The 19114-nt window shown below is 51.8% G+C and overlaps 1 protein-coding gene across 1 annotated transcript; it reads right to left on the reverse strand.

The window, feature by feature from the left end:
* Positions 1-276: 276 nt before the first annotated feature.
* PDX1 (pancreatic and duodenal homeobox 1) lies at positions 277-7703 on the reverse strand. The gene is made up of 2 exons (XM_008275214.4): positions 5658-7703; positions 277-1799 (listed from the first exon to the last, which is right to left on the reverse strand). The coding sequence occupies exons 1-2, from the start codon at positions 6064-6066 to the stop codon at positions 1354-1356; spliced, it is 855 nt and encodes a 284-aa protein (XP_008273436.2). The 5' UTR covers positions 6067-7703; the 3' UTR covers positions 277-1353.
* Positions 7704-19114: the final 11411 nt, after the last annotated feature.

Raw genomic sequence — 19114 nt, forward strand, 5'->3', positions numbered from 1 at the left:
CCATTAGCCAAGGGTACGCCGACCTCCCACCCTAGGCCATATGGCCCGAGAAAGTCATCTGGAAAAGAGATCATTACCTTTGAAATAAAGCGAACTTGGAAACTCCGCCGCTCACACTTCTGTTCCAGCTCAAAACCCAAGTGTATTGTTGCTTAATTAATGCTTTCCCCGGGTAAGGAAAAAAAAAAAAAAGAATAAGCGATCGTTTAACTTTTACATTGGAATCATGGCACTGAAGGAAAGGCAAGGACCATCCCGTTCATCTTCTCCCCCTGTGAACTGTATTTATTAAGCAGCTCTTGAAAGGTGAACCTGATCCGGTATCTACCGATCAGAGTATTAAAAAAAAAAAAGCACAAAACCCAAAAACAGCAACAACAACAAAAACCAGTTAGGTAGCTTAACAAGTTTAAATAACACATTTTCAAAACCTTCTGATCGCATATATTTCATAGCTTTTATAGCGGTGGTCTGAGAATAGCTCTTTCAAGGCAGACCCGGCGGCCAGCCAGCTGCCTTTCAGCACAGTGGCCAATGGCCCTGGCCCAGGCACTCACCCCACATCCTAAATGGAAAGTTCCAGATACCTTTGGTTTAGTGATCCCTGGGGGGTCGGGTGCGGGTCCGTTCGAGGTTCCTCTTTCTCCCTCACACCCTTGTCCTACCCGATTGTCCTGGCCCCGCAGCAGGACCACCGGAGGCACGCAGCGACTCCTGCACCGCCTCTACCCTACAGTTTTGCTCAGCAAAGCCAACCTCGCCAGCTAATTTCTACTTCAGAGGAAGGGCATGCAGGAGGCTGGCGATGTCTGCGGCCAGAGGAGAAGGGGAGCAGGAGAACTGCCGGGTACGGGGATTTCACAGGACGCTTGAAATCGCCAAGGTTGCAAGTATTTCTAAACATAAAGTGGTCGCCCGAGTGAGAGTGGCTGTGTTCCGAGCAGATGAAGGCATTCGGTCCAGCTCTCCTGCTCCGTGTTGGCAGAGTCGCTTTAGCGCAGTTTGCATTGTCTTTCAAGGGCTGAGGCGGCTTCCTAAACACAGGTGCAGTGCGGAGTCCTGGGGGCGAGGAGGCAGGTGCATCACAATGGCAGACATCGGCAATCGAAAGGCAGAATCAGAAGAGGCCCCAGTGATTACAGAAACCAGTGTCTCCTCTGCTCCCAGAAGGTCCACCAGCATCTTCCTGCGGCTCCTCAGCTGGCAACATGCGCCTGGGGGAACCAGCGCCAAGTTCTTTCCCCTCCAGTCTCGGGTGGTCCCCAGAGCCCCACCCCGTCCAGTTTGCCAGAGCCAGTCGCCGCATTCTTGGTGAGCGGTCGAAGCCGCCTGGCAGGGAGCAGCCCCCGCCTCTCACCGGGGTTCCTGCGGCCGCCGGGGCGCGACGCTGGAGGGCTGCGGCGAGGTGCTAAGGCCCGGCGGCAGGCGGCCCTCTCGGGCGGCAGCGGGAGCGGCCGGCGGCACAGCACCTCCGGGGGGCGGCGGCGGCGGCAGCGCCAGTAGCTCCTCGCCAGAGGTCACGGCGCAGTCCTGCTCGGGCTCCGCGCCCCCGCCACCCCCGGCCGTGGTCCCACCGCCCCGCTTTTTGTCCTCCTCCTTTTTCCACTTCATGCGGCGGTTTTGGAACCAGATCTTGATGTGTCTCTCGGTCAAGTTCAGCATGACGGCCAGCTCCACCCGGCGCGGCCGAGAGATGTACTTGTTAAATAGAAACTCTTTCTCCAGCTCCAGCAGCTGCGCGCGGGTGTAGGCGGTGCGTGTGCGTTTGTTCTCCTCCGGCTCCGCCACATAGGGGCCGCCTGCGGGAGACACAGTGCGTGAGTGCGGCCACCCACCCGGCCCCCACCCACACAACCCAACCGTCGGGCCCCTGCCTGAGGGACCGCAGCCCTTCCAACTGCTCCTTTGATCTAGCCCCTACCCAGCGCCGCTTTGTGTGTGTGTGTGTGTGTGTGTGTGTGTGTGTGTGTGTCGGGGGAGGGGTATCTATGCAGACTTTCCTAGTGAAAACAACCTTTATTCTTAGAGGCTAGATGTACTTTCGCTGTCACCGTGAGCTGAGGCTTGGTTCTGCCCGTGATTGTTCATGTAACCCACCTTCGGGTTGATGCTGATTAAAATGCATGCAATAATTACTTAAAACGACTCGGTATCAGGAGGGCAACAAAATACCTTTAACAGAAGATTTGCTTAAAATTTTTTTGACGATGATCCGCAGTAAGAAATAGATTTAAGATCACTATGCAGTACACACAAGGAGAGATATGTATGTGTGTGTGCATATATATCTACACACATAAGCATATATGTGTACCTGTATCTGACAAACATTTCAGGATATACTACCAACATTAACCACGTATGATGTGACCTAATTTCCTCCCACTGTCCACGACTCCGTTAAAACAATGCTGATCGCAACCTAGTGAACTGATTTCACGACCCACTCACTGGTGCAATCAGCACTTGGCAAATCCCTGTGCCGGGGCCGGTGATGTGGCATAGCAGGTAAGGCCACTGCTTGCAGTGCCAGCATCCTGTGTGGGTGCTGGTTCAAGTCCCTGCTGCTCCACTCCTGATCCAGCTCTGCTATGGCCAGGGAAAACAGTAGAAAATGGCTCAAATTGTTGAGCCCCTGCACCCATGTGGGAGACCTGGAGGAGGCTCCTGGCTCTTGGCTTCAGATCAGCATGGCTCTGGCCATGGAGGCCACTTGGGGAGTGAACCAGTGGGTGGAAGACCACTCTCTCTCTCTGCCTCTCCTTCTCTCTGTGTATAACTCTTTCAAACAAATAAATAAATTTTAAAAAAAGAAAAGAAAAGAAAATACCTGTGCTATCTGTGTTTCGAAAACCCTGGTGCTAATGGGAATTCTGATAGGTTTTGTTATCCCCTGACCATTTAGGTCCTGTCTCTTCAGTTGTATTGTCATCAGCCCCAAATTATCCATAACTGTTTCAAACATAGCCAGGCGGCAGGACAAACAATTCTGTTCTGGGCACAGTCACGTTTGGCCCGTGCAGGATGCTGGCAGCCTGGAGCCCTGTGTCCTGTGCCCCAAATGCTGGCAGAGGCCAAGAGGGAATGCATGGGGCCCCGAACCTTGCTGGGAAGCTGAGAGGGCAGCGGAGGACCGGGTGGTGGGATAGAAACAAGCCTCCAAGAGCTCAGGGCTCCCAGCTCCAAGCCCGCGTCGCCAGAAAGCTAGCAAGTGCCACATACTCACTGTTTGCCTCTGTCTTCTTCTAGGTCTTGATCTGTTCCTTTCTGGGCAAATACCCAATCCACAGGCTAAACCTAGGACAGGGGCCATGAATATTTCCCTGAGGGTGTCCGGGAGGCTTTAAGGAGTTGAAAGGTGTGTGTATGAGCGCCCGGGCGCGCAGGTGTCTAGGAAGTGAGCTAATTTCCTTCCGAATCCTACCGCATTTCTACCCAGACACGAGGTCCAGACCCCAGTTAACAGGAGTCCTGCCTCCCTGCGGGCACCTTTAAGTCTTCCAAGCTGTCTTCCGCCAAGGAGAAAATCGAGGGCCCGTAAAAGAATAGTTAAAAAGGCAGTGGGAAATTCTGAACCACAATTCGCCACCTCTCTGGGGCTCTGCCTGGGTTGTGAGGCTGGCAGCGGTGCTGGGAGAGGCTGCGAGGAGTCCACTGCCGAGAGGGTGGAGTGGCGGGGGCGGGGGTGGGGTGGGGAAGGTGTGTGCGTGGGGGTGGACCTGTGCTGAGACCGGGCGAAGCTGAAGGGGGAAGCTGTTGATGGTGTGATTGGGAAGATGTCCTGGGCCCCTGGCTTCTGTTTGGGTGGCTTAGGTGAGTTTCCCAGAGCGGCTGATGCCCTTCGTTTAGGGCAAGGCTTTCAGAATGCGAATTCACGCTGGTACTGCGAAGGCGCACCCGTCGGTCGCCGTGCACTTCCGCGGGAAGGCGAGTTCCCTAACTCTGGAAGTTCGGCTCCTTCGAAAGTTTCCAGGAAGGGCCGGGGCCGGAGGCCCAGCAGTGGCCCGCAGCTGCTCACTTCCAGAAGTGAGCCAAGGTGGGTCCCTTCCCGGCGGTCAGAGGGCGCCCGCAAAGGCCTACCCCATATGCACTTTCCAGCGCCACAGTGTTCCCTTATAGAATGCGCCCCACGTCCTGGCAGGGACGCCCATCTGCCGCCTCCTCGCGTCTGTCTGAGCCCAGGCACCTCCAGAGCAGGGGCACATCCTTGGGTGGGTGGGTGGGGATCAGGAAGTTACCCCGCTTCAGAAGTACTCTAGGACTTCTCCCGCCCGGCTCCTAAGGAAGCGCCAGCCCGGGAGGCAGGGGCCTCGAGGGCTAGGATGCCAGCAAGTTGCGTCCCCGCCCCCGGGTGCTGTGAGAATAGGACCTCGGAGGCAACGCAGCTCTCGTGCCAACAACCAAGTGGGAGCCTCCAAACCCGGCCCTGGGGCCGTCTTCATGCCCACTAGGAGCCCGGGACTCCAAGGCCCGTGGCCCAGGGACTCAGGGGCTGGCGAGGTACAGAGCAGCGCCTCGGCTGCATCGGCCACCTCCTTGCCCGGGTTTCGCAGGCGGTAGGGACTGTCGAGGCTGAATTTGGGCCCTTTCCCTTAGCAAGAAAGTGACCTAGGAAGAGGCAAGCTCCGGAGGACCCTGGCGGATCCTGGATGGCCTTCTCCCAAGCCCGCGCTGGCTGCGCCCGGGTCAATATCAAGCAGGACTGTCCAGGTCTCACCAGACAGGGGCGCCGAGAAACCTGGGAGTGGATGAGGAGGGTGCGGTATGTGCCAGCTCGAACTTCTCTCCCCTATTCCCGACTGTCAGTTGAAAGCAAAAGGTAACTATTTGCAATGCAGGTGTGACCAGAAGTGGCTGTGGCACGGAAGCGATAACATTGTGTAGTGGCGGGGCACAGGCCGCGCCGGAACTCCCGGCAGCTCGGGGCGGGGGAAGGGAGCTGGGGGCTGCTCGGCGTCTTCCGCCTCCCGGCCGCGGAAAAGACCTTCGGGTGCGCGCTGGCGCCGAGGGCCGCGGGAACCTGGGCCTCTAGCTTCCCTGGGCGGGCTGTGCGTGGAGGGCGCATCGCCGTCTTCAAACTGGCTTCCTGAGAGACCCCTTCAAACGTTTCTGGTTGGCGCGGAAAGTATCAGCATCGCAGACGCCTCTGTCTGGCGCCAGGGATGCACGGTCGGCCCTCAGCCTTGCGGTGAGCTCCCCGGCTTTGCCCCAGCCCCTTCCCGACCCGGGCCGTCGCATACTGCAAGGCTGCGCGGATGCATTTTCCTTTTTACGCCTACTCAGTGCCCTGGAGATTGCCCGCGCCTGTGTCTTGAAGCTTCTGGGGTGGGCAGGGGGAGTGAGGAGATCAGAGGCTCCCAAGGCTCTCTCCTTTCTGGGTCAGAGACATCCTCGGGCCCTCGCTCCGCTTACTCCACGCCCACTATGCCGGCGTCCCGGGCTTCCGCTAGAGGAGAATCCCGAGCCTGGCTAGGCCTTTGCTCTCGGGGGCTCCCGGAGGCGAAGATGGGTGCAGCGGAGAGGGAAGGAGCTGGAGCTCCCGGGAGGAGAGCTGGGTTTGGGAAAGATGCTCCACGCTGCACCAGACAGGTGTTTCTGTGCGGGGTTGCACAGCAGGGCCCAGAGGCAAGAAGAGACAGGGGCGAAGCCAGGCTTACCTGCCCACTGGCCTTTCCACGCGTGAGCTTTGGTGGACTTCATCCACGGGAAAGGCAGCTGGACGCGGCCGGGCTCCTCCAGGGCACTGGGCTCTGCTCCATCCGGGAAGGGCCCGGCAGGCGGATGGGGGAGCGCGAGCGGAGCGGGGAGGTGGTGGTGATGGAGGTGCGCCACTGCGGGGTCGTCGGCCAGCGGGGGCACCTCGTACGGGGAGATGTCGGGTGGGCTGCCCTGCTCCAGCGCACCCAGGGCGCCGGGGAACGGGGGCGGCGGTGGCGGTGCGGGCTGACGGCTCATGTACAGGCACGCCGGGGGGCTGGCGCTGAACTCCGGCGCAGGGCCTCTCTGGAATGCGCATGGGTCCTTGTAGAGTTGTGTGGCCGCGTAGTACTGCTCCTCGCCGTTCATGACTGCAACCCGGGCTTGGGGACCGGGAGCCGAGGACTTGGCGCTGCGCAAGCGCTCCCACTCCCGGCACCACCCCTACTCGCTTTGACAGCTCCGCGCTCTTCTCCGGGGGAACTCAGCGGCCGGCGGGGACGGGTGGGCCGGCAGCCGTGCCATAGGCTCCGCCGCGCCCCACGTGGCTCAGCCTGGGGCCATTATTGGCCCGGCCGAGTACCTTAAGAAGCGAGGCCCAGGTACTCGCAGGCACCTGCATTTGTTTCAGTTTTCTCTCCCAGCTGAGTTCGCTGCATTTGCCTGTATACAGCTGGCAGTGTCTCTCAAAGCGGGAAGTGTTGGAGAAACATTCTCGTCGTGGTTTACACGTTTCTATTTTCCCTGCGTCTTGGATAACGTACACTGTATAATTGAAAAAGATTCACAAATACAGATTGAGTCACAAATACAGATTGCAAGCTTTCTTAACTTTTGGAGCATACAGTTCCAAAGCATGTGAACCCCAGTTCTATAGGTCAGGGGGCAGTTTATTTTATTTGCAAAATTTGTTCTCCATCACTACTAATGTCTGTGAACGGACGCATAAAATTTCGGTATTCGTTGTGTGCTTTATCTGTGGCTGCTCCAGGTACTTCTGCGGTGTGAGCTGTAATTGTAGAAGCATTCACAGTGGCTTTTTTTTTTTCCAAAATTGAAGGGCTTTACATTTTGATTTGGGGAAATTGGGGCCCATTTGGTCAGCTCTTAAGGCAGTTTAAATGTGGCGAGCAGGAAAGAGGCCGATAACGGCTCGCGCTGGGAGGCCCATCCGGTGTTGGCTCGGGTTTCTCAAGCTCTCGGCGGTTCTCCACGGATCTCGGGAGCGCGGCCGTAGTCCGCCAGCCGAGAGCTTCCACTTTGCGGTGTGTGATTTGAAATAAGGCAGGCTTAGGGAACTGGGGTGTTGAGGAAAGGAAATCAAGGCGCTGCATTTTCACAATGTCCGTGCTTGCCTTCGACCCATTCGGTAACCTCTGAGCACTCTTAGACGGAGCCACTTTTCCGCTCCTGCTCTCTCCCAGGAACTACCCCAGGCCTACGCAGTGACAGACGCCAATGACCTGCCAGGGCCCGGCGGCCGGACCAGCCAGTGATCCGGATCTCCCGAAACGACGACTTTCCTGAAACAGCCACCTAGGGCTTTAGGAAAACCCGGGCACCGTTTCAGAAAAGCTGCAAAATCTAGCGTGAGCCACAAGGAACCGAGCAGGAGAAATTACCGCAACCTGAGCAAGCCGCACGCTAGCGCACTCGCATACCTTTGCTGGATTTTAATGTTTTCTCCTACTGGAAATGTGTGTGTTCTGAATGCGCACGGATTGGGTGCGATAATCTCAACTATCTTCGTTTCATTAACGGACCAAGAGCCGGTTGGGAATTTGGACTTCTCCGCGGATTCTTTCTTCCGCGGGAGGTTGGCGCGGCCTCCGAGCGTTCCACGCCGACAGGCGCTGGCGCCCGCGGGGTCCGCGAGAATCCGGGGAGGCACGCAGCGCGGAGCCCCTCTGGCTCGCCGCAGCTGTCAGCCAAGGACAAGCCGAGGGAGACTGGCGGGCGGGGAGCCTTTCTACGGTCTCCTCCGGGAAAAGGGCCACCTGCCGCCCTGCGGCCGGGGGAGGTGTAGGCCGTGGGACCCGCGCACCGAATCTCGGCGCCGTGCGTCAATGAGTCCATTGTTCGCGGTGGCCGCGGAGGACCCGGCGCTATCGCCCCGGCCGCGAGTGGCTACATCGATCAGTAGGGCAGGGCCGGAGCGGGGTCCCGGCCGCGGCGTGTTGACCCTCGGAGATTATCTGCCAAGGCGCCGGGGGTTGACTTGGCGACGCGGTTATGAGCCGGACAAAGATCGTCCGCCTTCCCCGCCCCCTGCCGCCCCCTCCCTTCTCTCTTCCTCCGGGCACCGCCACCCCCACTGTGGACTCGGTGCGCGCCCCACCCCCGCCCCGAGCACCCCGCCGCGCCCGCCACCCCCGGAGTGTTTACTCTGCACTTCTCGTCTAATTGCACATTTCGGTAAATTGGGCTCCATTTCGATGCTTCATTTGCTTCCATTTAAGAGTTTTGCTCAGCCCTGCAGAAAGGAAAGAGGTTCTCAGCGGAAAGCAAATCGGCGCAGCGCGCTCCCGGGCTGGAAACCCGTTCCTCGGCCTAGTCAAAACCCGGGGGAGGGGGCGAGGAGGGGCTTTGGGCGGGCGTTTTCTGAGCTTCGAGGGTTGGCGTTTCCTGCCGCCTGCTGCCCAAAGGACGGACCGAGGAAACAAACGCTAAGTGGTTCCTTATTATTATGATTATTATGATTATTCCTATGAGGTGGGACAAGGCTATTAGGATATATATAGATATATATTACATATAGTGATATATCTATATATATTGATATATAGATATATCAATAGATAGATATATCTATCTCTCTCTATATATATTGGATTGGCTCATTGTCAAGTACATCCGTATGAAAGAGGCATCTCCGCAGAACCCTCAGCGGGGCAAGATTCGAGGAGGACGTAGGTGCAGGGATCATAAAACCACCGAGCGCATTACAGGTGGAACGCGTTTCCGCTCTGGATCCCGGCGGACGCCTGCGCCCTCCACGCAGCCTGGCCTCTGACAGCCCGGCGGTGATACCGAGCCATTAGGCAAGCGCCTTCCCAAGCCATTTAACAGCAGCTCTTATGGATAAATCAACAAAAAAGGCTGTAAACCAATTATAGTGTGGACAGTGAAAAAGTCGTTTATTAGGAGGACGTCTTGATAGCCTTCGCTGAGATGGGCGGTCCTCGCCTTGCCCTCTCCCCCGCTCGCCTACACACGCGTCTGGCCAACACGGCTTACCTTGCTCTCGGTAAAGTCATCGAAGACGCACCTGAAGAATATGTGCATCAAGAATTTAAGTGGAATGTATTACAGCCTATTTATTTTTGCAATTCGGTGTTCAAAATAAAAACTTACAGCGGAGTGGGCTAGCTCAGCGTTGTAATCCATGTATGGATTGAGTGTGCGCCTTCTGTTCTTGACCTCAAGTTCATGAGCACTGGCATTTCCTTCAGCGAGTAGAGTGCAGACGTGGCTTTCTCCCCGCCAGGGTCGATCAGCACTCTCCTGTTCCTTGGTGAATCCTGGGAGTCTGGAAGCCAAGTCTGACCGAGGGGCCCCTGGCCGGCAGCTGGGGAGGGAGTGTGTGTGTGTGTGTGGGGGGGGGCTCAGACTTGGAGTTTAAAAGTATTCCATTGAGTCCCTGGATAAAAAACGATCTAGTGATGATAGGGGAGAATCGGAATTGTTTTGCAGGTAATTCAACAACCCCTCTCCCCTGCCCATTATAGATAATAGGCTCAAAAATCAAGTTGGGCCAGCGCTTCTTCTGTACCTCACTGGCTGTGGTGAGTGTGACAGAAGAGAGGGAGCACTCAGGGAGGAGGTTCTGTGTGCTTCAGGACCCTGCACTTCACCTCCCAATGCTTCCTCCTTGCAGTGATCCCCCCCCCCAGTCCTTTCTTCCTTGGTCTCTGGATCACTTTGGGGTGCAAAGGAAAGCATGAAAAGAAGTTGGGTCTCCTAAGGATCTAAGGTCTCTGCTACTCCCTCCCCTTCCTCCTTCTCCCCCCCCCCCCATTCCCTAGGCCTCCCCACTTCGCACTGGCCTGCTCCTACCCAGGCTCCTGGTTCCAGCTCTGTTCTACAGATGCGCAGTCTCCAGAAATCCTAGCCTTGCCCACTGCCTTCTCCTTCTAAGCCCCCATAACCAGCTCCTTTCTTTGCCTTCTTCCCTGCCCCCACCACTGGTTCCTGTGACTGAGTCTTTGTTTTCCTGGGACTAGTTCCTTACCTCTAGCTTTCTGCCAGAGCCCAGAGAAGGCTTAACCCACACTGTCCAGTTCCCGGGACTGGCTCAACCCTTTGTATTTCACGTGGCTTGTTGGTTTGAAGGAGCAAGTCTTTTCAACAATCCTGATCAAATGCCTATCACAGCCCTTACTTTGGCCCTGCCTAAATCTCTTTGTCTCACAGAAATTAGGAAGTGGACATACACCCTGGTTTTAGTGGGTGATTGTGAGTTCTTGGGAGCTGAATAAACTTTTTTTTTTTTAACGAGTAATTTATTTGAAAGGCCCAGTGACAGAGGGAGAGGGACAGACAGAGAAAGAGACTTTCCACCTGCTGCTTTCTTCCTCAGATGGCCACAGTGCCCCTGGGCTGGACCAGGCTGAAACCAGGAGCCTGGAATTCCATCTGATGTTGGGCATCCCAGACAGTGGCTTAACCGCTTAACCCACTGCACCACAATGCTGGTCCCTATGCTCATCTTTCAAATGTGGCTCTGCCTTGTGTCTCTTAGAAGTTACACAACTTTGCTAAACCTCCCTGTAAAATGGAAACCATAGCAAGATCTCATGAAGTATAGTAATAATAATGGCAATATTAGCAAAACACACGGAGCAAGGCACTGTTTCAAACATTTTGCGTACGTTAATCCTCATAAAAAAAATCCCATGAGCTAGGCACTGAGATCCTCACTGTGCAGTGGAAGATGAGGTACAGTAGTATTAAGTTACTTGCCCAGAGTCATAGAGAGTAAGTGGCAGAGCCTAGACTCACGCTAAGGTGACCTGACTTCAGAATCCATTCTGTTGGTTATGTCAATGTACTACCTTGCTGTACTAGGCGCTCAAGAAATGTTTTTCCTTTTGGTGCAAATTCAATGTCAAATGCTCTTGGTACTTGGTAGGTGCTCCGTTAATGTTCATGTCTTCCTTTCTCTCCTGGCATTGCTTCAAATGCACCCACAAGCATTTAACTGTGGGTAAGTACTGCATCCAAAGGACTGCAGAGATACTGCACACAAGCCCTAGTCCAAAGACAGGTAGTCCTGGCCAGGTATATTCAGGAACCTTGAGAGGAAGCACTGGATAGGTGGGACCCTGCTTAAGCGGGCAGAGGAGTAGGACCTGGAGGAAACAGGCCCCACCAAAGAGATGAAAGAGACAGGTATGGAAGAGGGGCAGGGCCTTCTCCTTTGCCACAGCCAGGGTGGCTGGGAGAAAGACCTGAAACTCTGAAAGGTGAGTAAGTCACAGCCAACAATGCTTTGTTAGCCCAGGCCAGGAGATGTGAAGCCAGTGTTCCAATGACATCATCTAGCCAGAGCCCACCCTCATCCCATTGTCTGTCTTTCTATCATTTCTGGGTTAGAGATAAAGCTACCAGCATAGACTCAGAGGAAACCCCAAAACAGCTCAGGACAAACAATAGTCCAGTTCCTTGGTCAGAGCAGGGCTGGAATCCTGTCCCATTCCTGTTTTTTTCCAAATCGGGAAGGAAGTCATGGGCAACCTGGTCACCTTTGTGGGAGTACAGGACTCCCCCATCAGGGTGACTCTGTGTGTGTCCCCCAAATCCAAGACCCATATGAAAAGGTCAAAACTAGACATCTATAGGATTAAAATGGGAGGGTCAGTGCCAGACCCAGAGCTGCACAAAGGAAGGCCCTCACTGTGGCTGCTGAGGCTCCATCCACACACCCTGTAAAGGGCTCACTGTTGTCACAAGATCATTGGATTTTCCTGTTAGTAATTCTCCCTATGGTAGACGTGGCCTCGTAGCACGTTGTGAGGGAAAATGGTAAGGGAATACACCATGCATGTATTTCCTGTTTTCTCCAGTTCCATATATTCTTTTAAGATTTATTTATTTATTTATTTGAAAGAGTTACACACAGAGAGAAGGAGAGGCAGGAAGAGAGAGAGATAGAGAGAGTCTTCCATCCGATGGTTCACTCCCCAGTTGGCTACAACGGCTGGAGCTGTGCCAATCCAAAGCCAGGAGCCTGGACCTTCTTCTGGGTCTCCCACGTGGGTGCAGGGCCCAAGGACTTGGGCCATCTTGTACTGCTTTCACAGGCCACAGCAGAGAGCTGGATCAGAAGTGGAGCATCCGGGACTCGAACTGGAGGCTTTACCTGCTACACCACAGTACCGGCCCCCCATATTGTTTTAGATTTATTTTTTATTTTATTTGAAAGGCAGAGCTACAGAGAAGCAGAGGCAGAGAGAGAGAGAGAGAGAGAGAGAGAGAGAGAGAGGTCTTCCATCCCATGGTTTACTCCCCAGATGGCTGCAAGAGCTGGAGCTGGGCCGATCCGAAGCCAGGAGCCAGGAGCTTCTTCTGGGTCTCCCACGCAGGTGCAGGGGCCCAAGGACTTGGGCCATCTTGTATTGCTTTCCCAGACCATAGCAGAGAGCTGGATCAGGAGAGGGGCAACTGGGACTTGAACTGGCGCCCACATGGGATGCCAGCGCTGCAGGTGGTGGCTTTACCCACTAAGCCACAGTGCCATCCCCCTTCAGTTCCATATTGCAACACATTTATCTTGATGAAATCCTACAGTGATGGGGACTTCTGCTGGTGAATGCAGTAATGTGGATCATAGGGCTGTGTTTCTGGAGAGATGATTCACGGACCGTGTGTATCAAAATCACTGGAATGCTTATAACATGCAATGTCTGAACCCGACCCCAGACCTACTGAATGACAATATGGAGGGAGTGTTTGGGAACCTGCATTTTAAACACATTCATGGTAATTCTTATGCACACTACAAATCGAGAATAATAATAACATCCATAACATTTTAGCTATAATTTATTTGATGTATATGGAGACTCTTATATACTCTTAGTAGATGGACATACAAGTAAACATATGTATCTATGTCATTGGTTGTTGTGAAGTTCAACTAAACGTTGGGAAAATATGTAAGACAGGGCAGAAAGCAGCGGCTCAGGAGATGTCTTTGACTCTATATGGACAAAACACACGTGCGCCCTGGCCATTTTCATAGATTTCCCTTTCTCTCTTGCACATCCATTCTTCCTTTATGTGACTAAGGCTTTAGAAGGGATTAGCGTGATCTTATTATTGTGCTTACCTGGCTGGAGCCCTTTAGAAACAGCGAGGCTATCCTTGGGCTGTTAGTGTGGCTCCAATGTGGGCTCTGTGGGGCTGAGTGGAGCATTTCCAGCCCCAGTAGCTAACACTTAAGGGCAAATAAAGGGAGGCAATAAAACCAAAGCAAATTGATCCATCTCCAGGCAGAACCATTAGCTTGTGTCTTAATGCAATACTCTCCCTACTTTGAACATGACCAAATAGCTTCCTTTAAAGGTAAATGAATTTTATATAATTTGAAGCTAATTCCATTTAATTCTGCCCACATGAGCATGTGATAAGGGAATGTTAAACTGGTTAACAACAACAGGCTAAAAGGGGTGTGCAGGAGGAGCCAATATTTGATTTCCAAGCCCTCTGGCTCAACGCTGAGAAATCCAGATTACTAGGACTGTGTTGGTTTCTTGGTTATTTGCTTTCTGTTCCTGGGTAAAGGGCAGTGGGAAAACACTGGGATCCCATCTGTCACAAGGAGGCCAGTACAACAATAACAGCTACTTTTTTTTTTTTTTTTTGTAAAAATCATTCTTGGTCTGACAAACTCCTTGTGGAGTGTAGGGAATCAGAGAGAGTAAAAATAATAGAATCAATACCAACTTTGTTATCTAGTAACTTAAACAACCCTTGCCTGCTGGGATGGCAGAACAGGCTTTCTTATCTTGGAAACAGGGAAACTTTCTGGATAGTAAATTATTTTTCACAAAATGTTTCCCGCCAGGTTAGGTTCCTAGAGAAAGTGCCCTGCGGTAGGAAGCGTGCCAAGTTCTAATCACGTACAGACATTATTTTAAAATATGGGAAACAATTTGGGTGCTTACATCTAATACATATTATTTCTTCATTTTATTTAGTAGGATTTAACTGCTGTATGATTATTTGAATGTTGAAAGCTTTACATCGGAAGTTCACATTAAACGTCTGGTCCACCTGGTAGACTTGGCCTTCTTACCTATACCCATATGTCAACACTTAGCCCACACTGTGCTCTCCTGAGAGCTTTTGTAATTCCCACTGGAATCAGGGAATGCTTTCTCTACTGAACAGTCTATCTGAAAAAGCAGTCAGGAGTGGGACTGGCTTGACTTGGTTTGGCTGCATTTATTTCTTTGCTGGTATATGTTGATGATATATGTCTTGGTTGGATGAGAGCTGTCTCTTCCATAGGGCAGGTGTGTACAGGTGTATAGAACAGCAGTTAACTAGTACACACACCAACACACACCCACCCCAGAGAGACAGCTGCGTCCAGATTCATTCAGACAATTAAAGGTGAAGTAGAAGCCAAGGACTTCAATGACCAAGTTTGCTTTTGCTGCTCCAATTCACAGCCAAGGTCAGCATTTGTGTGGTGAGCTTTCAGTTCAGAACCAGTTGTTTCATGTTCCAGTGTCCCTGTAACAGGGCCTTTAGAGAGTCCTTAAGGTCACCAACAGTCCAGCCCAGGTATACAAAACAAAACAACCTATGTTTCCCAGGCTTCATCCATGATTGGCTGGTATATAAACTGACTTAATTCCCATTGGTTTCTTGGGGAAGAGGCTCACAAGGATGTGAAATTCAATGTAGAGGGAGAAAATCTTTTTTTCTTTTTACTAATGCCATCCTGTGGAACATAATCAATCAGTATTGTCCACTTCATTTACAAAGCAATTTATTAGACCCTGCCAGCGTGGTCACAGTCAGACTGCGGGTTTCTGCAAGTTAGAGTTAGAGATTGCCATGAATGCAGACAAACAGCCGTGTTTTCTTACCTTCCAGCAAATTGTGACAGGTGATAAGACAGAAGCAAACAAACGCCTCCCACCTGCGCCTGGCCTAATCTGTCTCCTGGCCTGTCATGACACTGAATTTGGATTTTTCTCAAGCAAGTGGAGTGACATTATTTGCCTTTTAGTATTTATATAACCAGTAGCCAAATTTAAGTATACTAACTAGAGAAATTCGCAAGGAAAAAATACTGGAAGACCTTCTTCTTTTTCTCCTTTCTCCAGCCATGTTTCCTTATGAACATCCTTCCTTCAAGTCTCTGCACAATTTTTCTTTTAAGAGTTTCATTTTGGGGGCTGGAGCTATGGCACAGTAAGTTAGTTCTCTGCCTGAGGCGCTGGCATCCCATATGGGTGCCGGTTCGAGTCCTGGCTGCTCCACTTCTGATCCAGCTCTCTGTTATGGCCTGGGAAAGCAGTAGAAGATGGCCCAAGTCCTTGGCCCCTGCACCCATGGGGAGACCTAAAAGAAGCTCCTGGTTTCGGATTGGCTAACCCCTGCCATTGCAGCCATTTGAGAAGTGAACCAGTGGATGGAAAATCTTTCTTTCTGTTTCTCCCTCTCACTGTCTGTAACTCTACTTCTCAAATAAAAAACTAGAATCGAAAGAAAGAAAGAAAGAAAGAAAGAAAGAAAGAAAGAAAGAAAGAAAGAAAAGAAAAGAAAAGAAAAGAAAAGAAAAGAAAAAAAGAAAGAAAGAAAGAAAGAAAGAAAGAAAGAAAGAAAGAAAGAAAGAAAGAAAGTAAGTTTCATTTTGGGGTGAGCAGTGTGGTCAAGAAGGTTAAGTCCCAACCTGCAGCACCAGTATCCCTTATGGGCGCTGGATCAAGTCCTGGCTGCTCCACTTCTGATCCAGCTCTCTACTGTGGCCTGGAAAAGCAGTGGAAGATGGCCCGAGTCCTTGGGACCCTGCATTCCAGGTCCTTGGGAGACCTGGAAGAAGCACCTGGCTCCTGGCTTCGAACTGGCTCAGCTCTGGCCATTGCAGCCATTTGGGGGAGTGAACCAGAGGGTGGAAGACCTTTCTCTCTGTCTCTCCCTCTCACTGTCTGTAACTCTACCTCTCAAATAAATAAACAAAAATCGAAGGAAGGAAGGAAGGAAGGAAGGGAGGGAGGGAGGGAGGGAGGGAGAATTTCATTCTGGGGCCGGCGCTGTGGTCTAGAAGGTTAAGTCCCCAACTGAAGCACCAGTATCCCATATGGATGTGGGTTTGAGTCCTGATTGCTCCACTTCTGATCCAGCTCTCTGCTAATGCACCTGGGAAAGCAGTGGAAGGCAGCTCAAGTGCTTGGGTCCCTGCAACCATGTGGGAGACCTGGATGAATCTCCTGGCTTCAGAGCTCTCTTTCTCCTCTCTCTGTAACTCCGCCTTTCAAATAAATAAATAAATCTTTTAAAAAATAGTTCAATTTTACTTGAAACATAGAAAGAGAGAGAAAGAGACAAACATTCTCCATCTGCTGGTTTACTCCCCAAGTGCCTGCAATAGCCAGGGCTGAATAAGGCCAAAGCCAGGAGCTCAGAACTCAATCTAGGGCTCCTATGTGGGTGGCAGGGAGCCAAGTACTTAACCCATCACCTGCTACCTCTCAGGATGCTGGACAGAAAGTGGAGGCACCAGGACTCAAACCAGACACCCCCATATGGGATGTGGCGTCATAAAGAGCAACTTGGCTGGCGCCATGACTCAATAGGCTAATCCTCCACCTGAGGTGCTGGCACACCAGGTTCTAGTCCCAGTCGGTGCGCCAGATTCTGTCCCAGTTGTCCCTCTTCCAGGCCAGCTCTCTGCTGTGACTGGGGAGTGCAGTGGAGGATGGCCCAAGTGCTTGGGCCCTGCACCCCACCTGGCTCCTGCCTTTGAATTGGCGCAGTGCGCTGGCCGCGGCGGCCATTGACCAATGGCAAAGGAAGACCTCTCTGACTGTCCACTCTGCCTGGCAAAAAAAAAAAAAAAAGCAACTTAACCACCAGGGCAAATGTACACTCCAGTCCTAGAATCTGATAGTAGCTGGTGGTACAGCATTTTTCTCTTTAAAAAAAAAAATGACCCTGGGAGGGTTAGTGTTATGGCATAGTGGATAAAGCCACTGCCTGCAGTGCCAGAATCACATAAGGGCACTGGTTCAAGTCCCAGCTGCTCTACTTCTGATCCAGCTCCTGCTAATGGTCTGGTCAAAGCAACAGAAAATGGCCAAGTGCTTGGGCACCTGTCACCTAGGTGGGAGACCTGAAAGAAGTTTGTGTTTGGCTTTGGCCCAGTCCAGCCATTTGGGGAGTGAGTCAGTGGATGGAAGATCTCTCTCCCTCTCTCCCTCCCTCCCTCTCTCTCTGTCTCTGTCTCTCTGTCTCTCTCTAACTCTGCCTTTCAAATTAAAATAATGACCCTGGAAGGGGTGGACATTTGTTGCAGCAGTTAAGATGTCTCTTGGGATGCCTGCATCCAACATCAAAGTGCCTGGGTTTGAGTCCCTGCTCTCTTCTCCATATTCTCCATTCTAGTTTCCTGATGGAGAGATAGAAGATATTCTCTCACTTGCTCTCTCTCCCCCTCTCTCTCACTCGCTCTCCCCCTCTCTCTCTCCTCCTTTCAAATAAAGGGAGAATAAAGAAGTAAAGGATTTTAGAACTCCTAAATCAGATTCTATGACTATGGTTCTGATTATTGCCTGATATGTGGTGAGAAAAGACCTGAGCTGCTTTATGTATGTTTCTGATGAAAAAATAATTAACCAGATTGATGGCGTTTCAACAGAGAGACTTTTCTCCCTCTGTGTGTTGGGTAAAAGGACAGTTGGAACGGTTTTGTGAAGAGGTAGATAGGCACATAGCCCAACCTATCCCTCATTCCTTGTCTAATTCATGCTCCAATTTTCTACAAAAACACACCCCCAAAAAATCAATTTTACTGTGCCTCCAAGACAGTCACTAATTAGGGCAATAGAAACAACTAGCACTTTTGCACCAAATTTTGTCTAAAAGTCTCAAATCTATCGGCTTACTAGGTGTTTCACAAATCTCCCTCCCTCCCCCCTTTAAGGAAACTTGAAGCACAACTTCAGTTATACCAAGGAGTTGTGTGGGTTCTCTCTCTCTCTCTGATGTCTGGCAGGAAATCCATGTTCTCCAATAGGTAAGCAAAGTTACTGAAGCCACAGTTCTGACACTGCTCTTTCAGTCAAGTTGCTCTGTAAGATTGTAATGGTGAGTGTACATTGAACCCAGCAGGACATCTGCATATCAGAGTGCCTGGGTTTGATTTCCAGCTTTGGCTCCTGGCTCCAGCTCCCTGCCAATGTGCACCCTGGGAAGCAGTGGTGATGGCTCAAATAACTGAGTCCCTGCCATGCATGGGAGAGACTTGAGTTGAATTCTAGCTCCCTGTTCTAGGCTCTAGCCTGGCCCCGCCCTGGCCATTGCAGGTGTTTGGGGATTAAACCCACAGATGGGAACATGTGATTTCTCTCTCTCCATCTTTTCGCAGATTTCCACCCAAATAAATACAAATTTATTTTTTAAAATTGTAAGAAGAGTGTAATGAATGCTATGATTTTTTTTCCCTAGAAAAGCACACACTTGTGCATAAACACATAGCATGCTGCGTGAGATTTGAGCCATCTAGAGCTCCTCACCTCCCAGCCCACGGTCACCATCCCTGGTGAGGCAAGGTTTGCCTGGCCCTGGTCCGTGCCCGAGCCATCCATGTTCTCTCTGCTTCTGAAGATTTGATTGATGGCATCTTGGACTTTCGTTGCTTCCTTGTAAATATTCACACTGATCCTTGCGTGTTTATCTGGTTGGGTGTTCAGGCTACGACAGAGGATTATTTATATATATATATATATACACACATATATATATATACTAGATAATTTTTTTTGAGAGACAGAGAGAAAGGTCTTCCTTCCATTGGTTCATTCCCCAAATGGCTGCTACGGCTGGTGCTGTGCCGATCTGAAGGCGGGAGCCAGGTGCCTCCTCTGGGTCTCCCATGCGGGTGCAGGGGCCCAAGCACTTGGGCCATCCTCCACTGCCTCCCTGGCCACAGCAGAGAGCTGGACTGGAAGAGGAGCAACTGGGACAGAATCCAGCGTCCCGACCGGGGCTAGAACCCAGGGTGCCGGCGCTGCAGGAGGAGGATTAGCCTAGTGAGCCATGGCGCTGGCCCCTATACTGGATAATTTAGTGCTCAGTTTTGTTTCTGTAGTCCCCTGGTCCATGAGTTTCAGGAACATACTGAAGGTCAAATGGTGGCTTTGGAGGATGTGGTGGTGTAATTCTGAGAGTGATTAGAACT

The sequence above is a fragment of the Oryctolagus cuniculus genome, chromosome 9 (genome assembly GCF_964237555.1).
Source record: "Oryctolagus cuniculus chromosome 9, mOryCun1.1, whole genome shotgun sequence".
Lineage (NCBI taxonomy): Eukaryota > Metazoa > Chordata > Mammalia > Lagomorpha > Leporidae > Oryctolagus > Oryctolagus cuniculus.